The 23,934-nt window shown below is 44.6% G+C and overlaps 1 protein-coding gene across 2 annotated transcripts in view; it reads right to left on the reverse strand.

The window, feature by feature from the left end:
• Window positions 1-11,057: 11,057 nt before the first annotated feature.
• Rpf2 (ribosome production factor 2 homolog) overlaps window positions 11,058-23,934 on the reverse strand; it is a 21,628-nt gene continuing 8,751 nt past the window's right edge. For both annotated transcript variants that reach the window (XM_021174453.1, XM_021174454.1), the window contains exons 5-10: window positions 23,157-23,238; window positions 21,890-21,966; window positions 20,204-20,303; window positions 14,822-14,924; window positions 12,611-12,755; window positions 11,058-11,243 (exon numbers count right to left, since the gene is read on the reverse strand). In XM_021174453.1, coding sequence (XP_021030112.1) covers window positions 11,064-11,243; window positions 12,611-12,755; window positions 14,822-14,924; window positions 20,204-20,303; window positions 21,890-21,966; window positions 23,157-23,238 — 687 coding nt within the window. In that variant the 3' untranslated portion in view covers window positions 11,058-11,063. The remainder of the gene's footprint in view (window positions 11,244-12,610; window positions 12,756-14,821; window positions 14,925-20,203; window positions 20,304-21,889; window positions 21,967-23,156; window positions 23,239-23,934) is intronic.

Consider the following 23,934-nt stretch of genomic DNA (forward strand, 5'->3'; position numbering starts at 1 on the left):
TCTGGACTGAAACAACTCTTGAAAACTAAAAACAACCGCCTGATCCATGACTTTAAACCCTTCCTTCTTCCACCTAAGCAGCTTTTTAAAAAGCTGCAGCACACCACCTGTTTCCGTATCTAGTTTCAATTAACAAGCTGCTGAACCAAGCATAACCAGTGTTGGGTTAGCACTGATTCAAACTTAATTCGTATCCTATTGCATCCTCAGCAACACTTTACAAAACTGAAATTTTAAGCTAGTGCTAGCACGTGTACCTGTCCGTTGCTCCGATGCTCTGATACGAAGATCCTTTCTTTTCTTGTGGAGCTCCACACAGCAGCCGTTTCTCTTAGCATTCCTCTGCCATTCTTCAGGTCCCTGTTCGGGCGCCAACTGTTGCGGCCTGCCCGCAGTCCACAACACGAACGGTTTAACTGAGAATGGCAGTTCGAGCTGAAAAGAGAGGAATCTAGANGGGGCGGAAGAAAGAATGGGGCCAAGACGATTTCATGTTCAAAGCCCGCCTTTTTAATTCCAACATTCAGTTATAAAGGAAGGGGGAGGGAACCCAATTTCCCGCGAAGTAACTCAGGATCCAGTAGCAGGACGAACACGTGTGTGCCTCCAGGCAGCAAAGCCGACAGGGTCCAGCAGTGGGCGTGGCAGCAGGAATGAGCAGGAAACTCCACCCTTGAGCAAGCAGGTTCAAGCAGGTGGGAGAAGGGAGACCACACTAAGCTATCTATAGCTCGTGAAGCCTGGAAACAATACAACTAACAATGGTGATTATGTTACCCAGACCTGGCAGGGAGGTCATATTTTCAGATACAACCAGACTACTTGAAGGAAGTAAGGTTTGGCTTTACAATGCTAAGAATCGACCTTTGAAAGGATCAAAAGCAGTTTTTAGTTACCCTGAACCAAAACCCTAGCAGCCAGTCTAGAAAACAGCTTAGAAAGTCTCATACCTGGATGTGTGAGAGCCAAAGGCCTTTTTGGAAACTCTTGGAATGCAGTCACCATGGAGACAAAGGAGGCTAGCACACTATGTGAGGACTACCCTGGTTGAGCACACAGTAAGACCTGTCTCTAACAGGTGAAGACACACATCAACCTAGGACAAGAGAAAGCAAGGAGACCCAGAGCAGGAATAGAAACACTATTTTTTGGAAAGTGTATCTACTTGGTTAACAAAATTCACAACTTCCAGTTTGGGCTGCTACCTTTGGCCACTACATAACTAGGCCCTTTAAAGTAATATAAGTAGCTAGGCCTAGTGGCACAAGCCTTTAATCCCAGCTAATAACTCAGGAGGTAGAGGCAGATGGATGTCCATGAGTTTGAGCCCAGCCTGGTCTAAGGAGTAAATTCTAGGACAGCCAGACCATTACAGAGAAACCCTCTCTCAAACAAAGCAAAACAAAATCTATGTTAATAAACATTCTCCATGGAAGATATACAAATGGTTACTAAGCACATGAAATAAAAATTAACATCACTAGTCACCAGAGGAATAAAAACCCAAACCACAGTGAGCCATTAACACCTGTTAGGTTAATACAGCAAATGGGCAGGTTAGACCCTCATGCTTGGTTAGAAGAATCTCGTGTAGTGCAGTCACTGTAGAAAACTCTCTCACTGTTGCTCAACAAGCCAGACACAGAATTGTCATATAACACAGACATCATACTCCCTTGTGTAGACCCCAAAGAATTAAAACTCATCACACAGCTGGGCGTGGTGGCGCACACCTTTAATCCCAGCACTCGGGAGGCAGAGGCAGGCGGATTTCTGAGTTTGAGGTCAGCCTGGTCTACAAAGTGAGTTCTAGGACAGCCAGGGCTACACAGAAAAACCCTGTCTCAAAAAACAAACAAATGAAAACAAAACAAAAAAACAAAAGTCAAAAACAACTCATCTCACAGCATGTGTATGGTCAACGTGCACCTTCACTGTAAGAGACAGTGGAAACACTTGAGACCTAGCAACAAAGCCAGGCCATCTTACATAGCCCTAAAAACAAGCACAATCTTACAAAATGATCCATCACTGAGGAAAGCCAGGGCAGGTACTCAAGCAGGAACCTGGAGGAGCAGAGACTGTGGAAGAATGGTGCCCACTGGCTGGCTCCCAGGATTGTAACTTTTAAGTTTTTCAAAGTCTAATTTTAATGATGGTTCTTAAATGCTTTAACCTCCCTTTTAACCCACCAGTGGTGGAAAAGAAAGGATCCAGGGGAAGTGGACCTGCTTAGAAATGGTTCTTGGAGCAAATTCTTATCTGAGTTGTCAGGAAATCGACAGTTCAGTTCACAGGAGCCAGCAGCGGCAGCTCAATGTCCTCTCTAACACTTCTTGGATACAGCAGCAGTCCAGTTCTGTAACGCTGGGACACCACTGTAGATTCAAACATGAATCAGCAGTGGCAGCACGCAGAGACAGCCAGGCCTCAGCTGAGATTCCCTTCCCAAGTAACTCTTTCTTGTGTTAGGTTGTCAAAAAAACTAGCCAGGACACCTACTAAAAGAAGCTAGTTACAGATGGCTAGCTATTTAACATATATTCTATGAATATCAAACATTCAGATTAAGGGAAAATCTGGAGACACAGGAAGTAGATTGCTAGGATATAGAAATCAGGAGATGATAGATAAGAGAACATGTCACTTCAAGGCTTGTTATTGTGACAGAACAGCAAGGATAAGTAACTTGCAAGAAGGAATTTATTCAGAGGTTTCTATTCAAGGTCATTTGCCCTTCTGAGGGGCCTGGGTGGACCAGTGTGTCATGGTGGGAACATATGATGGAGACCTATTCATTTTATGGTACCCAGGCAACAAAAGAGAGAAAGAGGGGAAGTCAGGGTCTCAATATCCCCTTCAATGGCTTGACTTCCTTCCACTAGGGCTCTTAAAGGCTCACCTTGCTACATCCACTCCAGTAGTGACTCCCATTACAGGTTTAGAAACCTGGAAGCAGTCCTGAGGCAGAGTTTCAAGGAAACAGCCTCCTGGAACCTTGGCATTCCCATAGCTAGAATGCCCCAGATTTNTCTCTGCAATATTGTGGAGGGTCTTGCATGCTTTCTTACAGTATTTTACTGGATANGAGTTAGAAATCTCAGGGCAAGCTTAGCAAAGTATACTTAGACTCTTCATTACAACCAGGTATAGCAGTCTACATTGCATATTAGAAGCAAGTTGGTGAATTCTTCTGACAAATGGAAATTCCCTACAGATACTTAAAAGAACAGCCAACTTAACACGCATGCAAGAATTTACCAAGGCCTAGGAAATAGGGGGTTGTGGTATTGAATTATTCATGATAAGGTCTGCTAGCGCAGAACCCCCTGATGCTAGCTTTCACAAGGCTCAAAGGAGTACACAAATTGTGACTAGGGTGTGAAATCCTTACCTGTCATTAGCTGAGTCTAGGCAGGGCTGTTTTATCTTTACTGTAAACATTACCTGGTTCCTGTCAGTCCTTTGAAGTCATTCTTTAGTTTTGTGTCAGACTTCAATGTACTTTGCCTGCTGTGACATCCGACCCCTTTGTTTTCTGTATTATATAAGACTGGTGTTCGCCTTGTGACATTACATTCAGATTCAGCACATTCTCTCGTGTCTGTCTGTCAATTCTAGCCCATTCCATGTCCACCTGCCGGAAACCCTGATTCCCATGGATTGAGGTGGGCCGACTGAGCTCGGTCCGTGGCATCACCGTTCACCCCTCACAGGTTCACCTTTCACCTCTCACCCCTCACAGGCTCACCTATCCCCTTTCACTTCCTATGAGCTCCATCCAACACTTCCCATGGGATGGGACCACATCTCCAAACATGTAAGCCTTTGGGAGATGTTCCAGATTTCAAATGATAGCAAAGGAAGGGAAAATGAAAATGCTATAAAATTGATCATAGAGGCTGGATTGGAGGATCAGCAGATCTTCTAGAGGGCCCAGGTTTGGTTTTCAGCACCTACATGGTACTCAGCCATCTGTAACTCCAATCTGAGGAGATCCAAAGCCTCCTCTGTCCTCCAAATCAACTGCACAAATGTGGTGCACAGACATACATTCAGTCAAAATGCCGATACACATAGAATAAACTAATTTTGTTATTATTGGGTTTTGTTTTTGGTTTTGGTTTTTTTTTTGTTTTTTGTTTTTTGTTTTTGTTTTTTGAGACAGTGTTTTATTGTGTAGCTTTAGCTCTGTAGACCAGGCTGGTCTCTAACTCATAGAGATCCACCTGCCTCTGCCTTCTGAGTGCCAGGATTAAAGGAGTACACCATGCCGGGCAGTGGTGGCACACACCTTTAATCCCAGCAGAGGCAGGCAGATATCTGAGTTTGAGGCCAGCCTGGTCTACAAAGTGAGTTCCAGGACAGCCAGGGATACTTGGAGAAACCTTGTCTCCAAAAACATAAAAAATAAATAAATAAAAAAGGAGTACACTACCATGCATAGCTCAATTAAAAGAAGAGGAGGAGGAAGGGGAAGAAGAGGAGGATGAGGAAGAGAAGTAAATACATTTTTAAAAACCAGTTATGGTAAAAATTCTGCATTTCTGCAAATATAGTACGTGCCACCAAACTATACACTTTTAGTGGATGAATTGTGTGCTATGAACGTTATAGACTGATAAAGACACTTTAGAGATTAAACACTTTTTTAAAATTCAAATACTATTTTACAAACATATTGTGATTAACCCTTGAACTGAAATCAAAGAGTGTCCCTGCCAATATCCTAAAGAGGTTCCTGTAAGCTGGGCAGGCAGTGGTAGCACATGCCTTTAATTCCAGCACTTGGGAGGCAGAGGCAGGAGGATTTCTGAGTTCAAGGCCAGCCTGGTCTACAAAGTGAGTTCCAGGACAGCCAGGGCTACACTGAGAAACCCTGTCTCAAAAAACAAAAAACAAAAACAAAACAAAAAAAAGAGGTTCCTGTAAACTTAGGCAAGAGAGTTCCAATGACACCTTCAGAAAATACAGCACTAACTTAACCAGAGGCCTTCTTAGAGTGTCTCTTCCTTCCCCACTACAGGCAAAAACACCAAAGAAACACAGTGTATGCCCTTCAGGAAGGCAGCAGACGGTTATGGCAGGTGGCCCATATTCACCACAGCAGCAACAGCAGCTGTCCATAAATTAGCTCTTGGCTGTAGAGCTATAACTCTGTCTCTGTCTCTGTCTCTGTCTGTCTATCTGTCTCTCTGCATGGCTCAGCCCTTTTTAAAGTCCACACCTATGTGGTTTCTGTAACACTCACAGCTGTGCAGCTCTCAACAGTAATTTTTAGAATATTTTTATCGCCAAAGAAATCTTGTGCTTGGTTGTCTTTTTGTAGAAATTGAGGACCTGGGGGTTGGGGGAGGGGAGTGGAAGGCTGAAGGAACAGGTTAGACCATCCCTTCCCCCACCCCACCCCTGAGGTGACTGGGCCACCACTGCCTGAGGAACCCCTGCAGTATTATTTAGTTCTGGCTCTGACATACATCTCTCATGACAAAGAATCTGTCAGTTAAGTCCCACTTGCTCGGAATTCTAATTCCCCATTTTACACAAAAAGAAACCAGTAAAGACATGCTCGAGTTAATATGCCTTGAAGCCATACAGCTTGACAGTTTTGTATTTTGATCGGACAACTACAGACACATACAGGCATGTACCAGGGACAAGGAAGAACAAAGTGACATGGCTGCTCTCGGCTTCCGTCTTTCTTCCTGTCCTTTTTTTCTCCTTCTCTTACATTATTGTTCCCTCATTATTTTCCTTTCAAATATTTTTTTTGAGACAGGGTCTCATGTATGGCAGGCTTGCTCTAAACTCTGTGTATAGCAGACGCCTTTGAACTTCTCTGAGGCTCCTGCCTGTACCGTCTGAGTGCTGGAGTTACACGTGGTGATAGCATGCCTGGCCCCAGGCCTCATGTCTACTAGGCAAGTGCTCTGTCCAACTGAGCTACAGCCTAGCCCTAATTGTTCTTGAGCTTGCCCAATAGCTGTAAATAATTATAAATTCAGATATAGTTCAGTCTTCTAATCCATATTCTAGTTTGTTTTTCTTTTGCTTTGGATTCTGAGACAGTCTCTCTGTGAAACTAAGGATGACTTTCAATTTGCCATCCTCCTGCCTCAGCTCTGAGAACTGAAATTGCAGCTATCTACTACCACACGTGGCTCCTAGTAAGTCCTCTAATTGTGTAGCTACACAATTAGCCTTGTATCTGATGATCTTGTTCCATGATGAAATTAAGTGCTACTGCTAAGGATTGACGCCTTGGCAGCTATCACTAAAATTGTACGCTATTTGGATTGTCATCATTTTATTTTTGAGGTGCTGAAAACTAAATTCAGGGCCTCATGTGTGCTAGGACAGTGTGCTACGGCCACAGCCCCACCATTTTTTTTTTAAGATTTATTTTTATTTTCTGTGCGTATGGCTATTTTGTCTGCATATATGACTGCGCCCCATATGCCTGAGAGGGCATTGGATCCCTGGAACTGGAGTTAAGGACAGTCGTGAGACCACGTGGGTGCTGGAACTGGACCTGGACCCATGCTCTCAACCACTGAGCTGTTTCTCTAGACCCCCCTTTCTGTTGTTGTTTTGTTGTTTTTGGTTTTCTCAAGACAGTTTTCTCTGTGTAGCCCTGGCTGTCCTGTAACTCTCTTTGTAGACCAGGCTGGCCTCGAACTCACAGAGAACAGCCTGCCTGAGTGCTGGGATTAAACAAAATAACCAATCTGTCAAATTACTCCTACAGTCCTCTGCTGTTTAATAATGGGACATGTTCTGAAGCATGCTCTTAGGTAATTTTTTTACAAATATCATAGCACACATACATAAAAGCCTGAATTGAAGGCTAGAAAATATCATCCTATGGGACTGCTGTTGTGTGTGTCCTATTATTGGATGATCTACCATCAAACAAAGCCTTGCTTAGTCTCCATGGGGGGGTTCTGTTGTTGCTGCTGGGTTTAGGGTGTGTGTTCATTTGTGTGTGTATGTGTGTACGTGTGGTCAAGAGGTCAACCAGGTATTGTCCCTCAGGAGTGCTCTACCTTAATTTTTGCTTTTTCTGAGTCTGGGTCTATGTCATTCTCTGACTGTCCTGGAACTTACCATACAGACATGGATGGCCCCAAACTCAAGAGATCAAACTGCCCATGCTTCCCAACTTCTGGGACTAGAGTCATATGCCCTCACACCTGGCTCCCACCTCAGCTTTTGAGATGGAATCTCCCATTGGGGTCTGGGGCTCAGTGTGTAGGCTATGCTGGCTAGGCAGCAAGCTCCTGAGACTGCTTGCCTCTACCTCTACCTCTGCCTCTGCCTCTGCCTCTGCCTCTGCCTCCGCCTCCACCCTAGGATTACAGACATGCAGCAACATGACCAGCTTTTCATATGGGTAATGGAAACTAATTCAGGTCCCTAGATGCTATATACTCGTCAGATTAAGCCTTCTGCCAAGCCCCCTCATTTGTTTTGGAGACAAGGTCTCAATTCTGTAGCTCAGGCTGGCCTTGAACTCATGACGTTCCTCATACCTCAGCTTCCCAAGTATACTGAGAAGCATAAGCCTTCAAGAAAACGGCCGTAAAGCTGTGGTCTCCACACCACGTCACCGAGTGGCGTTGCCTATGGATTTGTGCTATCTTTACTTGGGTTTGTGGTTTTTTTAAACTTTAGCTTTGCTCTCAGAGACTGAAAGGCTGTATTGTGACCATGGAACCAGATACGGAATCATGGCACAAATCTTCAAAAGTTACTTTGATTGCCCATTTACACAGGAGTGTGTTTCTATGGTCACCTTCAGTATCTGACAAGCAAAGGGACTCCCGAGTTCAAGCACAGTCAGCCTCAGCTTGGCTCTGACTCTGGTTAGCAAGAGAAAGTTCACAGAGGGCAACACAGCCTTCGGCATTTCTGCCTTGCAGCTGAGCAACCACAAACATAGGCTTAAGTAAGGGACTGCTTGACCCAGAACTGAAAATAAGCACCTTCGTGTCACGTGCGCACATGTGCATACACACACTCACACACACCCCTAGCTTTTTTGTTTGGGTTTTGAAGACAGGGTCTTGTTCTGTAACTCCAGCTGACTGGAATTTGCTGTGGATACCAGGCTGGCCTTAAACTTGTACGGATCAGCCCTTTCTTCTCCCATGCTTGGTTTACGGCTATCAGCTCCCACACCCAGTTGCTTTCTTGTTTTTCTTTTATGGTGCTCAGTTTTGGGCTTCACAACAGAATCAACTTACTTGACTGATGAGTTTCTTGGGCCGGAGAGGCTGTTCAGTGGTTAGAGCCTTCCAGAGGACCCGAGTTCAGCACTGGTACCCCTTTCCAGCAGCTCTCAAATACCTACAACTCTAAGAGATCTGACATTTTTCGGCCTCCACAGGTCCTTGCACTCCTGTGCACAGCCATACACATAATTTAAAAAAAAAAAAAAATGCCCAGGCGGGGTGGTACACACCACAGAACTGGAGCCAGAGATAAATGGATCTCAAAATGAGCAAATCCTTTTAAAGGTGCAGGCCCAGGGATGGACGACACCTCCTTTGCTAAGGACTAACCTGAGGAATCTGTTTGCTGCTCTCTGAAGAGAGATGTACAATACTAGGAGGGCAGAGCATGCCTTCTATTTCCTCAGACAGATGGGGCTGCTCTCTAAGGGATGAATAGACTCTTCTGTCTACAAAACCTCGGGCTTTCCATACAGACTTGAGCTCTGAAAGGCTACCTAGTTCCTGACGTGCCTTTCACCAGAACTCACCAATTCTGAGCTCTACTCTGCTCCGAACTACCCTTTAAATTCTTTTGTGGGCTGAGTAAGACAGGTAGTGGTGGGACTGGAGAGATGGCTCAGTGGTTAAGAGCACTGACTGCTCTTCCAAAGGTCCTGAGTTCAAATCCCAGCAACCACATGGTGACTCACAACCATCTGTAATGAAATCTGATGCCCTCTTCTGGAGTGTCTGAAGACAGCTACAGTGTACTTACAAATAATAAATGAATAAATATTAAAAAAAAAAAAAAAAGACAGGTAGTGGTGGCACACACCTTTAATCTCAGCAGAGGTAGGTGGATCTCTGTGAAATCATCTTGGGACTATATTGGGAGTTCCAGGACAGCCAGGGACACACAGAAAAACCCTGTCTGGGGTTGGGGTTGTGTGTGTGTGTGTGTGTGTGTGTGTAGAATTTTCTTGTGGGCTGGGAATGTAGCTCAGTGGTAAGGCCCTAGCACAGCATACAAAGCCTTCAGTTAACAGACAGTTCAGGACTGCATCTAGGACCACACCATCACTTTCAAAGACCTGTGTTTTAAACCATGAGTCTTACTTTTGTCTTTTGAGATGTACAACCAATACAACTCAAGTAAACCTTCTAATTAGCAGGAGCTCTAGCAAAACAGTAAGAGTAAAACCAAAGGTCAAGTTCTAGTAGACGTCCTGGGAAACAGCACACATTGCCAGGGGGTTCTTCCTGAAGCAGTACACATATAGCTCCCACTTCTGCCCAATAGCTAACGTGACACAAGGACTACCACAGAAGCCAGAGGTGGCACACTCTGGATCTTAGTACAAACCTGTTACACACTAGAAAGCACACCTGCCTCCTCCTACCCTCCACTTTCAACAAAGCACGGGGCCATTTCCTACTTCCTCAATCCCACTCTATAAAGACCAGGTCAACCATGAAGACCAGGTGTACTCTAAGGCCCCCAGTGGTACCATGATAACCCCAAGGACAAACTGGCCATTGACTGGCATCTTACACAAGGCAGTAGCTTCCTAAAAATACAGCATGCTTACAACTGTAGAGCAGTAGTGGCCCGGGGTGATGGAAGGGTGGAGCTTCAACCGGGGAAACCTTTAACATAAGGCAGGAGTTGGCTACCTCCCACTCCTAACCTGGCACCATAAAGGTGGCTCCCCCACCATCAACCCTAGCAGAAATCTATCGTCCTGATGAGTATCAGGCCTCATTCTGACCTTGTAAGGCTCCACCCATCCCACCCCCCAACAATCTACAGACGTTTCCTCCTTGCTTGGCCAATGGTAAATGGCCACACAAATATTTCCCCATAGACCCTGGCCACCTCCCCAAGTACATAAATACCCCACCCACCCACCCACCCAGATAACCCAAACCAGTTCTCTGCAGCTGTTCCCAGGTGTGCTCATTGCCCCCACACTCACTGCCTACTGAGCTCCTGCATTGCACACACCCTCGCCTAGCTAAGCCTCCCTCCCTCCAGTCCCCTGATGGGGAAGTGGACTCAGGTGGTGTCCGACCAGTAGAGACTCACCAGTTCCTACCGCGTCCCATCACTTACCACAGTAGTAAGCCCCATCTCAGGAAAATCCCCTCCCATGAATCTGTTAAGGCTCCCCTCATGTGTTCATATTCCGACTCCAGCTCTCTCCTCTCCTCACCCGAGCTACTGTGCCCAGCCCCACCCGATCCACCAGTGTCCTGGTCCCCTCATTCTCACACACAGGCAGAACTTGGGGAGAGCTATCACACCAGGCATGAAGATCACACTGGGTAAATAGCCCTGTTTTAAACTCGTAGTATATTATTTGTTCATAAAAACAGGTAATAAGCTGGGCTAACAGGATGGTTCAGTGGATAAAGGCACTTCCTATGGTACGAGTCTGACACACTGAGGTATCATTCAATCCCCACAGGGTATAACCGACTCCACACTGTCTTTTGGCCACACCCACACTGTGACATACATGTGCACACACAAATCAGTTTTAAAAATTAAAAACAGTGAGAGCTGGGGTGAGTATGATCCAAACACAAGTTTCAATTTTTTTAAAAAAAGTTTACGTAATAAATAATGTTATAGACACATACAATATGCTGTATATGGTGGTACCAGCCTGTAATCACAGCACGTGGGAGGCTGAGGCCAGCCTGGGCTATAGTGTGAAATTTTGTTACACCCTCATTCTATCCAAATAAGCAACAAATTCTTATCAGGAAACCGAACAGCCTCAAGTAGAACAATTCTCTTTAGTAAACAACCATAAGAAAGTGCTCGTAGTCAGTTAGGTTCTACTAATTTTTCTTAATTCTCTTTGATTTTTTCCCCTGGTCTTCTACTCCATTCTCTGCAGGTCGCTTCTTCAACCCCTTCATTTTCCTCGTTTGTAGTTTGCTTAAGTCTTGCTTCTGCATATGAATCCTTCCAAATGTTGTGCCAAAAGTATCCTGAGAGATATTCTTTCTCTTCTTTGGCTATAAAACAAGAAGAAAAAAAAATGTTTGTATATACAGATATACACACATATATGTATGTATGTAATTTTAAAATGGCTTTCACTATATGAACTGATAAAAACTGATAAAAATGTAGCACATAAGGCCGGGCATGGTGGTGCAACGCCTTTAATCCCAGCACTCGGGAGGCAGAGGCAGGCAGATTTCTGAGTTCGAGGCCAGCCTGATCTACAGAGTGAGTTCCAGGACAGCCAGGGCTATACAGAGAAACCCTGTCTCAAACAAAACAAAACAAAACAAACACACAAAACATGTAGCACATAACCCGTAGTGACAACTCCCACTGTGACGCCTCTCAGCGGCACAAAGGACACAGCTCTTCACAGCTTTCTCATCTAGATCATGGGACACAGTTCTCAGCCATAGCCCAACAACGCTGCCATCTGGGTAAATGTCAGGTCATCTGGCAAGACTCGGGATGCACTGACCACTGTACCAAGACAGTTTGCCATGTTCAGCTTCAGCAGTTTCTCAGTTCAATGTGTACTAGTATCCAGAGTTAAAATTGCTACTGTTGCTTTAAAACATTTTTTATTTGTTATTTATGTGCATGCAGGGTCCGTGGAGGCCACCAGGAGCTTACAGGTGGTTGAGAGCCCAGTGGATGCTGGGACTCAAAACTCTGGTCCTCTGGAAGAGTAACAAGTGCTTTTAACCTTACCCCTTCTATTTGTTTCTGAAACAATTTAAAAGTCAAAACAAAGCTGGGCCTGGCACTGCATGCCTACAATCCAGCACTTCCAGTACTTGAAGGTCTGAGACGGAAGAATCAGAGGTCACGGCCAGCCTAGACTATGCGTCTAGAAGCACAGCTCTCAACCCAGTCTTCATGGTGCCCACACGACTCTAGGTTTGCTGAAAATGGCAGTCTAGGCCACAAGAAAACTGTCAGCCAAACTAGACCCCTGGCCCCTGCAACTCTGTATGGCCTGGACATCTGGATGGGCTCTTTCTCCTCTCCTGGCTCAGAGCCTAACCCGTATCCATTTTACTCATCTTTTCACGCATCTTTTTAATATAACACCACAAACCCTTGCTGGCCAGCGTGGAATACAGAAATAAACACAGAAGCTCTGTACCATCTATGCATTCAGAGAAATATTTTTATATGCGTTGTGTAATTTATAACAAGGGGTTTTCTTTTAGGCTTTGTTAACTGAATGCTCCTCTCCTCCTCCACTGCATACTGAAAGCCCGTGTTCACACTGTGTAAACATGCACAGAAGACTTTCCTCCTGTGTTGTTGACTCTTTAAACATAGCAGGTATTATTAAAATTAACTGTTAACTGAAAAAAAAGAAGAAGAAGAAGAAGAAGCTCTGTACCTTGAGAGCCTTGGGCACTTTCATGGACAGTTTATAAAGGTCATCTGATGCTAGGTGTGTCCTCCTCATGACCAGGTCCAGTGATGGTCCCATCTCTTCTAGCTCGATACGTGGTGTTCTGCACCCAGATTTCTTCAACAGCAGCCTTTATGAATGGGGAGAAGGGGGACTGCTTTAATTCTTTTTAAAAGTCCTTCTCTGAAATTACTTTGTTGAGAGAGTTTTGTAGCTTCAAATAATAAGTTGCAAAAGCCAAAGCTCTCCTTAAAACACGTTGGGCATTCATGCCAAGTGCATCCTTTGTTTTAGTTTTTAAAAATTGGAACATGAAATTATGTGGTATTGTTAAGAAACAAGTTCTTGGGCTGGAGAGATGGCTCAGTGGGTAAGAGCATCGACTGCTCTTCCAGAGGTCCTGAGTTCAAATCCCAGCAACCATCTGAAATGAGATCTGACACCCTTTTCTGGTGTGTCTGAAGACAGCTACAGTGCACTTAATCATAATAATAAATAAATATTTTTAAAAAATTTAAAAAATAAAGAAACAAGTTCTTAAACAATCCAGTGGCAGAACACATGAATGTTTGCACAAGGCTCCAAGTGCGATGCCACCAGAATAAGAACTGTAACCGGCCTTTAGAAAGTAACACTCTGCCATCTCCAGCACTGTCTGAGTTACGTCAACCCACTAACAATCAGCCTTTTCCCACATCACATTAATGACGTCTGCAGACTGCAGCAAACCCAAACATCCTAATAACTAAACTACAACCTCTCCAACACTCTGTGTCCAACAAAACTGCTATCTGGAAAAATCTGGGGAGCAGGAGGGAGAAAGAGTGAGGAGCTGGGCACAGACAGAGTCAAGACAGAGAACAGCAAGTCTTAAGATTCTCTTTGTATTATGAACATATTACTAACACAAATCCAGGGGACTCACGACGAGGCTTTCCATGGACACATCCTGTGTATCCACGATGGTTACCAGATTGTCTTCCACTCACCACCATCTCTCTTTCAGTCTCAGGCACACAACCCCTCTCACCCCAGTTGTTTTCTGAGTGCTGGGAATCCCAGCACTGGGAATGGAGGCTTGAGGACCAGTTAAAGGCCATTCTCTGCTACACAGTGACTTCAAGGCCAGTCTGGCCTATGTGAAGCCTTGTCTCAATAAAACAACAATAATGGGAGAGAGGGAGGGAGGAAGGGAGATAAATACCAACCCCAAATCTGAATATTATATTTAGCAACCACATTTAATAGAGCAGTTAAGTCCCATAAGTAAAAAGCTGGGGTGGGGGGGTGAGGGGTTGGCAGGGAGCCATTTACTGTCAGAACAATGTTCATAAAAGATTAGCACTGGACAAAGAGCTGTTACAGAAGCACAGACGACATGGGTACTGAGAAGCAACAGAGCAGTTAAGGAAGGCCCAGGAGAGTTAACAGTGGGAATCTACATATACAGCTAGCCACCAAGACAGTGTCAAGACTTTTGTCATCCACGGCAGACATGGGAAGAGCTTAGTGACTGTGGCCATGAAGAAAGCAGCTGCTGAGGAGGCTTGAGCCCACCTAGCACGTCCTTTAATAAACCTTTATCCGCCGGGGCACAGAAGGACAGATTGACAAGAAGAGGCAAACACTTGGCTTCATCTGCAGTCTGTTTTATAAAAGGAGTGTCAGGGATGCTAACCTCAAAGGCAAAGTTTTAGCATGGCACTATCTCCATCAATAAAAACGGAGTCTGGCTGGAAGCAGTGGGTCAGGCCTGCAATCCCAGCACTTCAGCTGAGGCAGGCAGACTGCAAGTCTGAGGCCCACTGGGGTACATGACGAGTTCAAGGCCACCTGAAGCTACACCAGAGATAGTGCTTCAAAAACTCAAACAAGAAAGCAATCTGCTTGCTGGAATTTACATTCACAGTAACACTGTGCTGGGATTAGGGCATACAAGAGCATCACTGTAGTCAGCCATACTTTCTGTTTTAGGTCGTAGCTTTCAAATCTAACTGGCCTCACTGGGGTTGAGACAGCACAAATAGGCTCACAATAGATGACCGGGAAGCCAGGAAGAGTGAGTTCCCCAGATCACGGTTAGCAGGAAGGAGAGCTGGAGGGAGGTCAGGGCACAGGCCCTGCCACTACTATCTGCAAACTCTCCAGACTCATCGTAACCTGAGAACTCCAAAACACCCTCCGAGGCGCACTTACTTATAGCTTCGGAAGTAAACTTTCCCATTCAGTGCAGTGAAGTGCAGAACATACTCTAATCCAGCCAGCCGGACGTTCGATACAGTGGGGCCTCTGAAGAAATCTGAAAGCACATATTCGGTTGTTAAAGAGAACTATTTCAAAATTCAGCTACAAAGTGCCATCTTTTCAATGAGGGGTGGGGGGGTGTGTGAGGGGGGGACACACACACACAAATGCTCACTGAGGCCAGAGTCATCTCCGGTGCTGGGGCGGGGGGACACACACACAAATGCTCACTGAGGCCAGAGTCATCTCCGGTGCTGTTCCTCAGGAACCCCAGCGTGTGCCGGCCTGTCTCTGCCTCCCCAGCACCCGGACTGTGACAAAGCTGAAGCACATAACTAGCCCTTGAGCTAGTTCCCCAGTCCTACTCTAGCTTGCTTTGTGACGTGTAACAACTAAAGTCAGTCTGGCCTCAAACCCCCACAATAAGCCTAACTCTGGTGTAGAGGCAGGTCTGGTTCCCTAATTGGTTCTTGATTTTGTCAATAGAGAAGACCTGGAGCCAATTGCTGGATGGTACAGGTGAGACTTTGGGGTCCCAGGAGGGAAATGGAGACACAAGGAGAGAGTGGCTTTTCAGTCATGATTTGGAAGGAGCAGCACGCAGCAATCATGTAAGATCTCCAGGCAGGAAGGCTGCCAGAGATATCTGGCGGGGGCTGATTTGGAACAGGCCACTGAGTTTAGGGCAGCAAGAGAGACGGGAATAATAAAATGTTATTGCATTTCCAAGCAGGAGGTATTTGAGCTCAGCAATTGTGCCAGCAGACAAATTCTAAAGTAATAAAAGCTGTCTTGAGTGTTTTTGTTTTTTTATCTGCAGAGCAAAGGTGGCCAGGAGAAAGAAGATGGGCTGGGGGATGGTTGTGATCGCAGCTCCCAGGAAAGGCGGTAGTGTGCTTTTTAAAATGATACATCGGGGCTGGTGAGATTGCTCAGCGGGTAAGAACACCAACTGCTCTTCCAAAGGTCCCGAGTTCAAATCCCAGCAACCAAATGGTGGCTCACAACCATCCGTAACAAGATCTGACGCCCTCTTCTGGAGTGTCTGAAGACAGCTATAGTGTACTTACATATAATCAATAAATAAATCTTTAAAAAAAAAGATACACAACACTCTGAACTCTCTGAACTCCTGACTCCAGAGTGCCAGGATTAAATGCATGCACAAAATAAACCTATTCTTTGTTTACTATCATCCTTACAGACAGGAACAGGAACATTTAAAAAGAAAAAATTAGAATCCAAACACTGGTATTGTTTACTGGATTTCCAAAGAAGAAAAGCAGTCCCAGGTGGGTAAGAAGGCTCAGTAAGTAGATGTGCCTGTTGTGCACAGCATGAAGACCCAAGTTCAAACCCTGGGACTCACATGAAGGTAGAGGAGTCAACCTCACAAAGCTCTCCTTTGAATACCACATATATGTACACCTGCATACACATCACACACACACACACACACACACACACACACTAATAAGTTTTGTTTTTAGAGAAAAGCAGTTGTATAGACTGGCATATAATCCAATAGTAAAAGCCTTGCCTGACATACATAAGGTCCTGCATTCATCCCCAGAACCACAGTAAGAAGAATAAACAACTATTTGAGATTCACTGTACACCAGAAAAGAACCCTGCAGTCCTCTATTACCCTTTCCCTACGATTACCCTCTATTACCCTTTCTCTTTCCTGTCACACGATGCATAAGAACACACCCGAAGGCTCTGTCGGCTAGTGGTGGCCCAGCCATTTTACTGTGTAAATATGGTATTCACACACTGAGGAGATCATGTGATGACACTGTACAAAGTATGAGCTGCTATCCCTGTATCTCATTTAGCATGTGCACAGTCTAGTGGCCACAGTAAGGCAGTGGCCTTACATACGATGACCAACACTCTTACTGCATCTCTCACAGCCCTGCTCTGCCCAAGGTTTCTTTTCTACTTTTGCTCCTTTCCCTTCCTTCATGCCACTAAGACAATGAGAAACTAGCATGCGTTTGCATGCACATAGACCACAACCATTTAAAGGGTAGCTTAACCTTGAACAAAACACATTATTGAAGTTAAAAAGTACTGAGCAAGAGAAATCGATCTTGGGGCTATCTATCAAAAGGAAGGGCTTGTGCTGTGAATGGAAGCCCAGGGCGAGCATCTTACTTAACAAGGAAGTAGAGAACAGAAAACAAGAACAATACATTTCATAAGGGACATGTTTAATTTTCTTTTCTTTGAAAATTTTGTGGTATGTCATGAGCCCCAGGCCTTGTGAATGTATGGCAAATACTCTGACAGCTGCTTTTGTTTGTTTGTTTAAGAGACAAGGTCTCTGTTTATACCATTGGCTAGCCTAAACCTCGCTATAGAGATGGGGTTGGCCTAAAATTCAGAGATCCACCTGCCTCTGCTTCTGAAGTGCTAGGATTAAAGGCACACCACCAGGCTGGAGAGATGGCTCAGCAGTTAAGACTGCTCTTCGGGACGTCCCGAGTTCAAATCCCAGCAACCACATGGTGGCTCACAACTAGCCATAATGAAATCTGATGCCCTCTTCTGGTGTGTCTGAAGACAGCCACTGTGTACTTACACATAATAATAAATAAATCTTTGAGCCAGAGTGAGGGGGGCCGGAGCGAGCAGAGGTCCTGAGTTCAATTCCCAGCAACCATATGATGGCTCACAACCATCTGTAGAGCTGCAGTGTACTCATATACTAAAAATAAAATAAATAAATCTTTAAAAAGGGGGGGGGGGCACACCACCACCATACCTGGCTTGTGTGTGTGTTTAGATTTATTTTTGTTTTACTTTATGTGTATAAGTGTTTGCTTACATGTAGTCATGTGTACCACATGCATGTGGAGACCAGAAGAGAGTGTCAGATCTCCTGGACTAGAGGTACTGGTGAGCCACCATGTGAGAGCTAACAAACCCCGACCTTTCACAAAAGCAGCAAGGACTCTAAATGGCAGAACTCTCTCTCCAGCATATTTCTGTTTTCTCAGACAGTCGCTTACAGCCCAGCCTGCCTCTAACCCTCAGATGCTGATACTCCCGCAGATCTGAATTAGGTCAAGTTCAACTGTTCGTAGTCATAAACCAAATAGCAAGTGTGGTAACACAATACTATTAGTAACCTTCTGAGAGAGAATAAGGGCAGCTCTTCAAAACTTAAAAAGGTGACTTGTAGCTGGACATGGTAGCAACACCTTTACTCCAGCAATCAGGAGGCAGAGGCAGATTGATCTCTGAGTTCAAGGCCAGACTGAGTTACACAGCAAGTTCCAGGCCAGCCAGGGATATATGAGGCCAGTCTAACAACCAAACTAAAACAAAAGATCGAGCATGGCTCACTAAGAGTTAAGTCCTCTATCGGCAAAAGAGCGCAGGTGTGCTTATACGCACAAGGCTCTGACCTCCCAAAGGGAAACAACAGCCTGAGATGGTCTGTGTGCGGCCAGAGTCCCCAGTACTGAGCAAAGGAAAACGCCCAGCACTTCACATGGACTGGATGGGCTCAGACAGGTTTCCTAGAGAAGAACCCGAGAGAGTGCCAGGAATGTGGTAAGGAAGGGTGAAGCTAGCTGGGATGGCAGCCTTCCTCTTAGCACACTGAAGAATACAAGGCCAGTGTGAGCTACAGCAAGAAGCTGCCTAAACCAGCCAATAAAGACACACAAAGCGTGACTCCAGAAAACGTAAGAGGAACAGTTACAGCTAACTTCCTTCCTTCCTTGCTTGCTTGCTTGCTTGCTTTTTGTTTTTCAAGTCAGGGTTTCTCTGGGAAGGGTTTGCTGGATGTTCTAGAGCTCACTCTGTACACCAGACTGGCTTCAAACCCAGAGATCTGCCTGCCTGCAGGAATGTTCCACCACTGCCCAGCTGTAACATACTTTCAACAAACCAGTTTCTTTAAAGAAGAAATTGGGGGTCTGGAGAAATGGCTCCCATAGTAAGATCATAACTCTACCAGAGGACCTGGGTTTGATTCCCAGCACCTGCATGGCCGCTCCCATCTGTCTGTAATTCCATTCCCAGGGGATCTGATGGCCTCTTTGGCCTCCACCAGCATGAGACATGTATATAATGCACAAACATACATGCAGACAAAACACCCACAACTAATATAAAACAATCTTTTAAAAGATACTAAAGAAAACAAGTTACAATAAACTGACTCACTAAGTTATTATACGCTCCCTAAAATGCAGATAACATTTTAAAAGCATGTTACACAGTACTTATATTATGAAGGGCATTATATAAAAAACTTTGGGGTTTCAGAGTTGGGAATTAATGATATTTTACAATCTTAAGTTTTAACTGACCACAGATTTCTAAATGTAACTCCACAATGCCAGTTATGAGGGCATAGGGCTAGCGCTCTACACAAGGCTTTAGAACAGACTTGAGATTCCTATACCACCAAACTCATCAGAGCTGTGAGACGGCTCAGTAGGCTACAATGCTTGCCGCCAAGCCAACCTGTATTTAATCCCCGTGACCCATATGGTGGAGAACCAACTCCACATGAGCATGCCCCAGCCCCCACATACAAACAAAAATGTAATTAATAAAAACAAACAAAAAAACAAAACCAATACCCTACAAAGTCTAGCACCCATCAACTAGGAGATAACTAAGTACTCTCTGGCTAGGAAAACGACAGATAGGTTTGGGCACAGGTGCAGTCCTGTGATCCCAGGACTCAGAAGGCAGAGAAGATCAGTAATGGAGCTGTGGAAGGAGTGTGGAGAGGCTGGGCCTGCCCAGCTAGAGGAGCCCTAGACACCACACGCAGAGCTTGCCAGGCCACTCTAGAACAAGTTTAGAAGACCACAACGCTGAGAGCTTTCAGCAGGAACACAGATTGTACACGGTACAGGAAGTGGGCAGGAGGCTGTTAGCATGACAGCTGACAGACAGGCAGGCTGCTCTGCCCTCAGAACCTGAGTGAGGGGGAGCAATGAAGAACTATCTTGCTTAGTGAAGAAGCTTTAAGGCAAGAGAACAGGGTGGAGTGGCACGCCCCCTTAGCCCCGGCATTCAGGAAGAGAGGCAGTTAGTTCCCTGAGTTTGAGGCCAGCCTGGTCTCAACAAACAACAGAGTTCCAGGACAGCCAGGATGCAGAGAAATCCAGTCTTAAACAAACAAAGCTAGAAGAAACAAAAGCAAAAAATACCACTCATCCAGAGTCCAGGGGGAGGGAGCATAAAGATAGGATGAGAATTTACAGTCTGGTCAGAAAAACAATGTGAACAAGTTTAACCACGCAGAAAAGGCAGAGCTCAAGAACAGCAATTGTTAACAAGGTGAGTTCTACTAGCACTCACCAATAAGAAGACTTTTTAATCTTCTGTAGTCTTCTGTTACATCAAAATCATCACCAGCAAATATCAACATTGGTTTTGTCCCCTCGGGGCACTTGCTAGTCTACGGGATTAAAAACAAAACAACAAGTGTAATTATGTAAGTACCAAAACCTAGAGAACTTATGCTATTTTTAAGATAGTCAATATGTATTAAAACAATCTCAAAACTTTTACACATATGCTATCTCGTTCTTGTTGCTACATCCGCAACTGAGGATCAAGACAGTAACTGATCCGGTAAATCAGTGTCACGTTATGCCTTGAGTCCACAAGTCCATCCAGTGTGAGGCCTTTGAGCTTTGGAAGCAGGAGTTACTGACCACACAGGGAGTTGGTAAAAGCCTTTTTCAAACTCACAGGAAAAGGACATTTAGTTATACTAGACCTTCAAGGTCTGTCCCTTTTTTAGAGGAGAGCTGAAGAGATGAACAATATATATATATACTATACTATAATACAATATTATAATATATAATATACTATAATTTAACACACATCACAAGCCTTGAAAATGCACCAGCTCAGCTGGGCACAGTGCATCACGCCTGTCACCCCAGCACTTTTGGGAAGTAGAAGCAGAAAGATCAGAAGTTCAAACTCAGCCCTGGTCACATAACAAGTCTAAAGCCAGCCTGGGTTAGTTAAAACCCTGCATTAAACAAGGCAACACACAAAACCCCCATTGAGTTATATAACTTTCCATTACACACACTACTTTTTCTCTCTATGCTCTTAAATCTAATCTTGAGTTTTACCTACCATATGTATGTTACCATATGTTAAACAATGAAACCCCTTTGGGCTTCAATCACCCAATGTAAATGGAAAACTGGGCCTGATGGTGGTCAGATGACGGGCCTTTAATCCCAGCACTTGGATGGCAGAGGTAGGGAGCTCCAGGACAGCCAAACATAGTGAGCCCTGTCTCAAAAACAGAGACAAACAAAAACCCCACCAGCCAGTGAAACTGCCTTGATCTCACACCTGTAAGATGATGGCAATGTTTGACAGGACAATCTGAAGTGAGACTCTTGCAGCCTTTCTAGGCTGTCTTGCCACACTTTGCTACTGCCTACTTCACAATCCTATTCAAATGAGTAGTGCACTGTAGGTTCCCAAGGGAGGTTATGCCAGTAATTTGGCAACTAATAGCCAAAATAATACAGGGGCAGCCAGAGGTTTTTGGTCATAGAACAGTGCTCAAGTTGAAAACCAGACTGTCAATAAATGTTACCACTTAGGAAAGACAGCATTTAAACCATAAGCCTAACGAGGACTGGATCGTTACGCTCTCGAGTTTAACTTCATAAGATCCATGTACTTACTATATATTACAAATAAAAGAACATTCATTCCTCTTTTGTTTGTTTTGGTTTTTGTTGTTGCTTGTTTTTTGAAACAGGGTTTCTCTCTGTAGACCAGGCTGGCCTTGAACTGGAGACCTACCTGCCTCTGTCTCCCAAGAGTTTTGATTACAGGTGTGGGCCGCACTGCCCAGCCTACATGTCCTCTTTTTAAAATAAAGGTAAAACTGTAATTCTGCATGAAGTTTTTTCACTATTCTATCAGTACTTCTTCATCACAAGATGCTAATTTTGGCCAAGAACATTTAAAAAATACTATTAAGTTTTATGATCAGTATCTTACCTTAATATCTTTTAGAGACACAAATTTCTCAATACCTAATTCAATCATATCCAGCACATGGTAGTCATACATACGACCTAAAAGGAAATACATTTTTAAGCACATAGGTTTTCACATTTACCTTTTGTTATCTATAAGGCTTCAAATTACCCGTGTCTTCTGTCTCTCTGAACTCACACACTCCCTTAAACGTTGACATCTACTTAGGTGTGCTGTTGGGATGTTAGTCAGGAAAAGCTGACAACACTCTCACGAAGAGCACAACTCCTTTTTTTTTTTAAAAAACAGAATAAATGGGGAACTGAGTGTGGCAGCTGAGCACCTACAATCCCAGCACTGGAGTGGCAGGAGAATGGAGTTCAAAATCAACCTGGGCTATAAAACTAATCCTGGGCCAGCTTGGAGATAAAGATTCTACTCAAAAATAATTAAATGAACTAAAAAGAAGTGTAGTGGCCGGGCGTAGTGGTGCATGCCTTTAATCCCAGCACTTGGGAGGCAGAGGCAGGTGGATTTCTGAGTTCCAAGCCTACAAAGTGAGTTCCAGGACAGCCAGGGCTACACAGAGAAACCCTGTCTCAAAAAAACAAAAAAAAGAAATGCATCTCAGTATACCAGGAGTGTTCAGCATGCATTAGGCTTGGGATGAAACCTTAACAAAAACATCCACCCTCAAAGAACAAGATACAGGAAGACAACAGCGAGTGAAGGGTCGTCTACGACTGAACATGTCAGATAGAAACTCTGTGTATCAGTGGGTAGTAGTATTTCCTGCTCTTCTGAGGACCTGCGTTTGGTTCCCAGAACAATTACAATGTCATAACTGACTGTAATTTCATGTGATTTGTGCATATACAAACACACATAGAATAAATAAAACTGCACTTCTTGTTTAAAAACTGGAACTGGTCTCCAAAGATGTTAGCAATGATGCCCTAAGATTACTAACCAAGAACTAGTTCATATTCTTTCTCACTCCCCAGGGATGGCAGGGTAATACTGATGTCTACCACTGAGGCAGACCCCAGTCCAACGTCACAAGGCTAAAGCAGCAACAGAAACCATGGGGCCTGCCGATGGCTTGTAAGTTCTGAAAACATCTATCTGAATCACAGAGCTGACACTACCAACACAAACACTGAAGAGTGCTGGCAAATGCCATGAACTCCAGCACTCTGAGGCAGGGGCATCTACTGAGTTGTAGGCATGCCAGAGCTACATTATAAGACCTTGTCTCAAACTAAAACCAAAAGACTATGGTACTCACCTATTACTAGGTTATTCGGCCTCTTCTTGTTATGGGAGCCAAACATGAATAAAGAGCAGTCTGACTTCTTTGAAAAGAACTCCTACAAAATAAGAAGAGAAGCCCTTGAAGAATCTCAGCCTGGCCTGCTGTGGTAGCTCATGTCCTTGCAAGGCTGAGTCAGAAGGAAGCACTGCTGTGAGGTGGCCAGCCAAAGCTACACAGCAACCATCTTACCTGTAAGCTCATGAAAGGGATTAGGGGCTGCCCCTGCCCCTGCCCCTCGCCCACAAATAGCTAAGAAAAAGGTAATAAACTAGATACACACAGAAGGGACTGGAGAGATGGCTCAGAGGTTAGAGTGCTTGTTGCTCTTGTAGAGAGAGGACCAGGGTTCAGCTCCCAAAACCCATGGCAACTAAGAATCATCCTTCACCTTCCTCTAACATCTAAGGATACTAGGCACATATCACGCACACACACACATGCAATCAGGCACATATCACGCACACACACACATGCAATCAGGCACATATCACACACACACACACATGCAATCAGGCACATATCACACACACACATGCAATCAGGCACATATCACACACACACACATGCAATCAGGCACATATCACACACACATGCAATCAGGCACATATCACACACACACACACACATGCAATCAGGCACATATCACACACACACGCAATCAGGCACATATCACACACACATGCAATCAATCAGGCACATATCACACACATATGCAATCATGCACATATCACACACACGCAATCAGGCACAT

Source organism: Mus caroli, chromosome 10 (genome assembly GCF_900094665.2).
Source record: "Mus caroli chromosome 10, CAROLI_EIJ_v1.1, whole genome shotgun sequence".
NCBI lineage: Eukaryota > Metazoa > Chordata > Mammalia > Rodentia > Muridae > Mus > Mus caroli.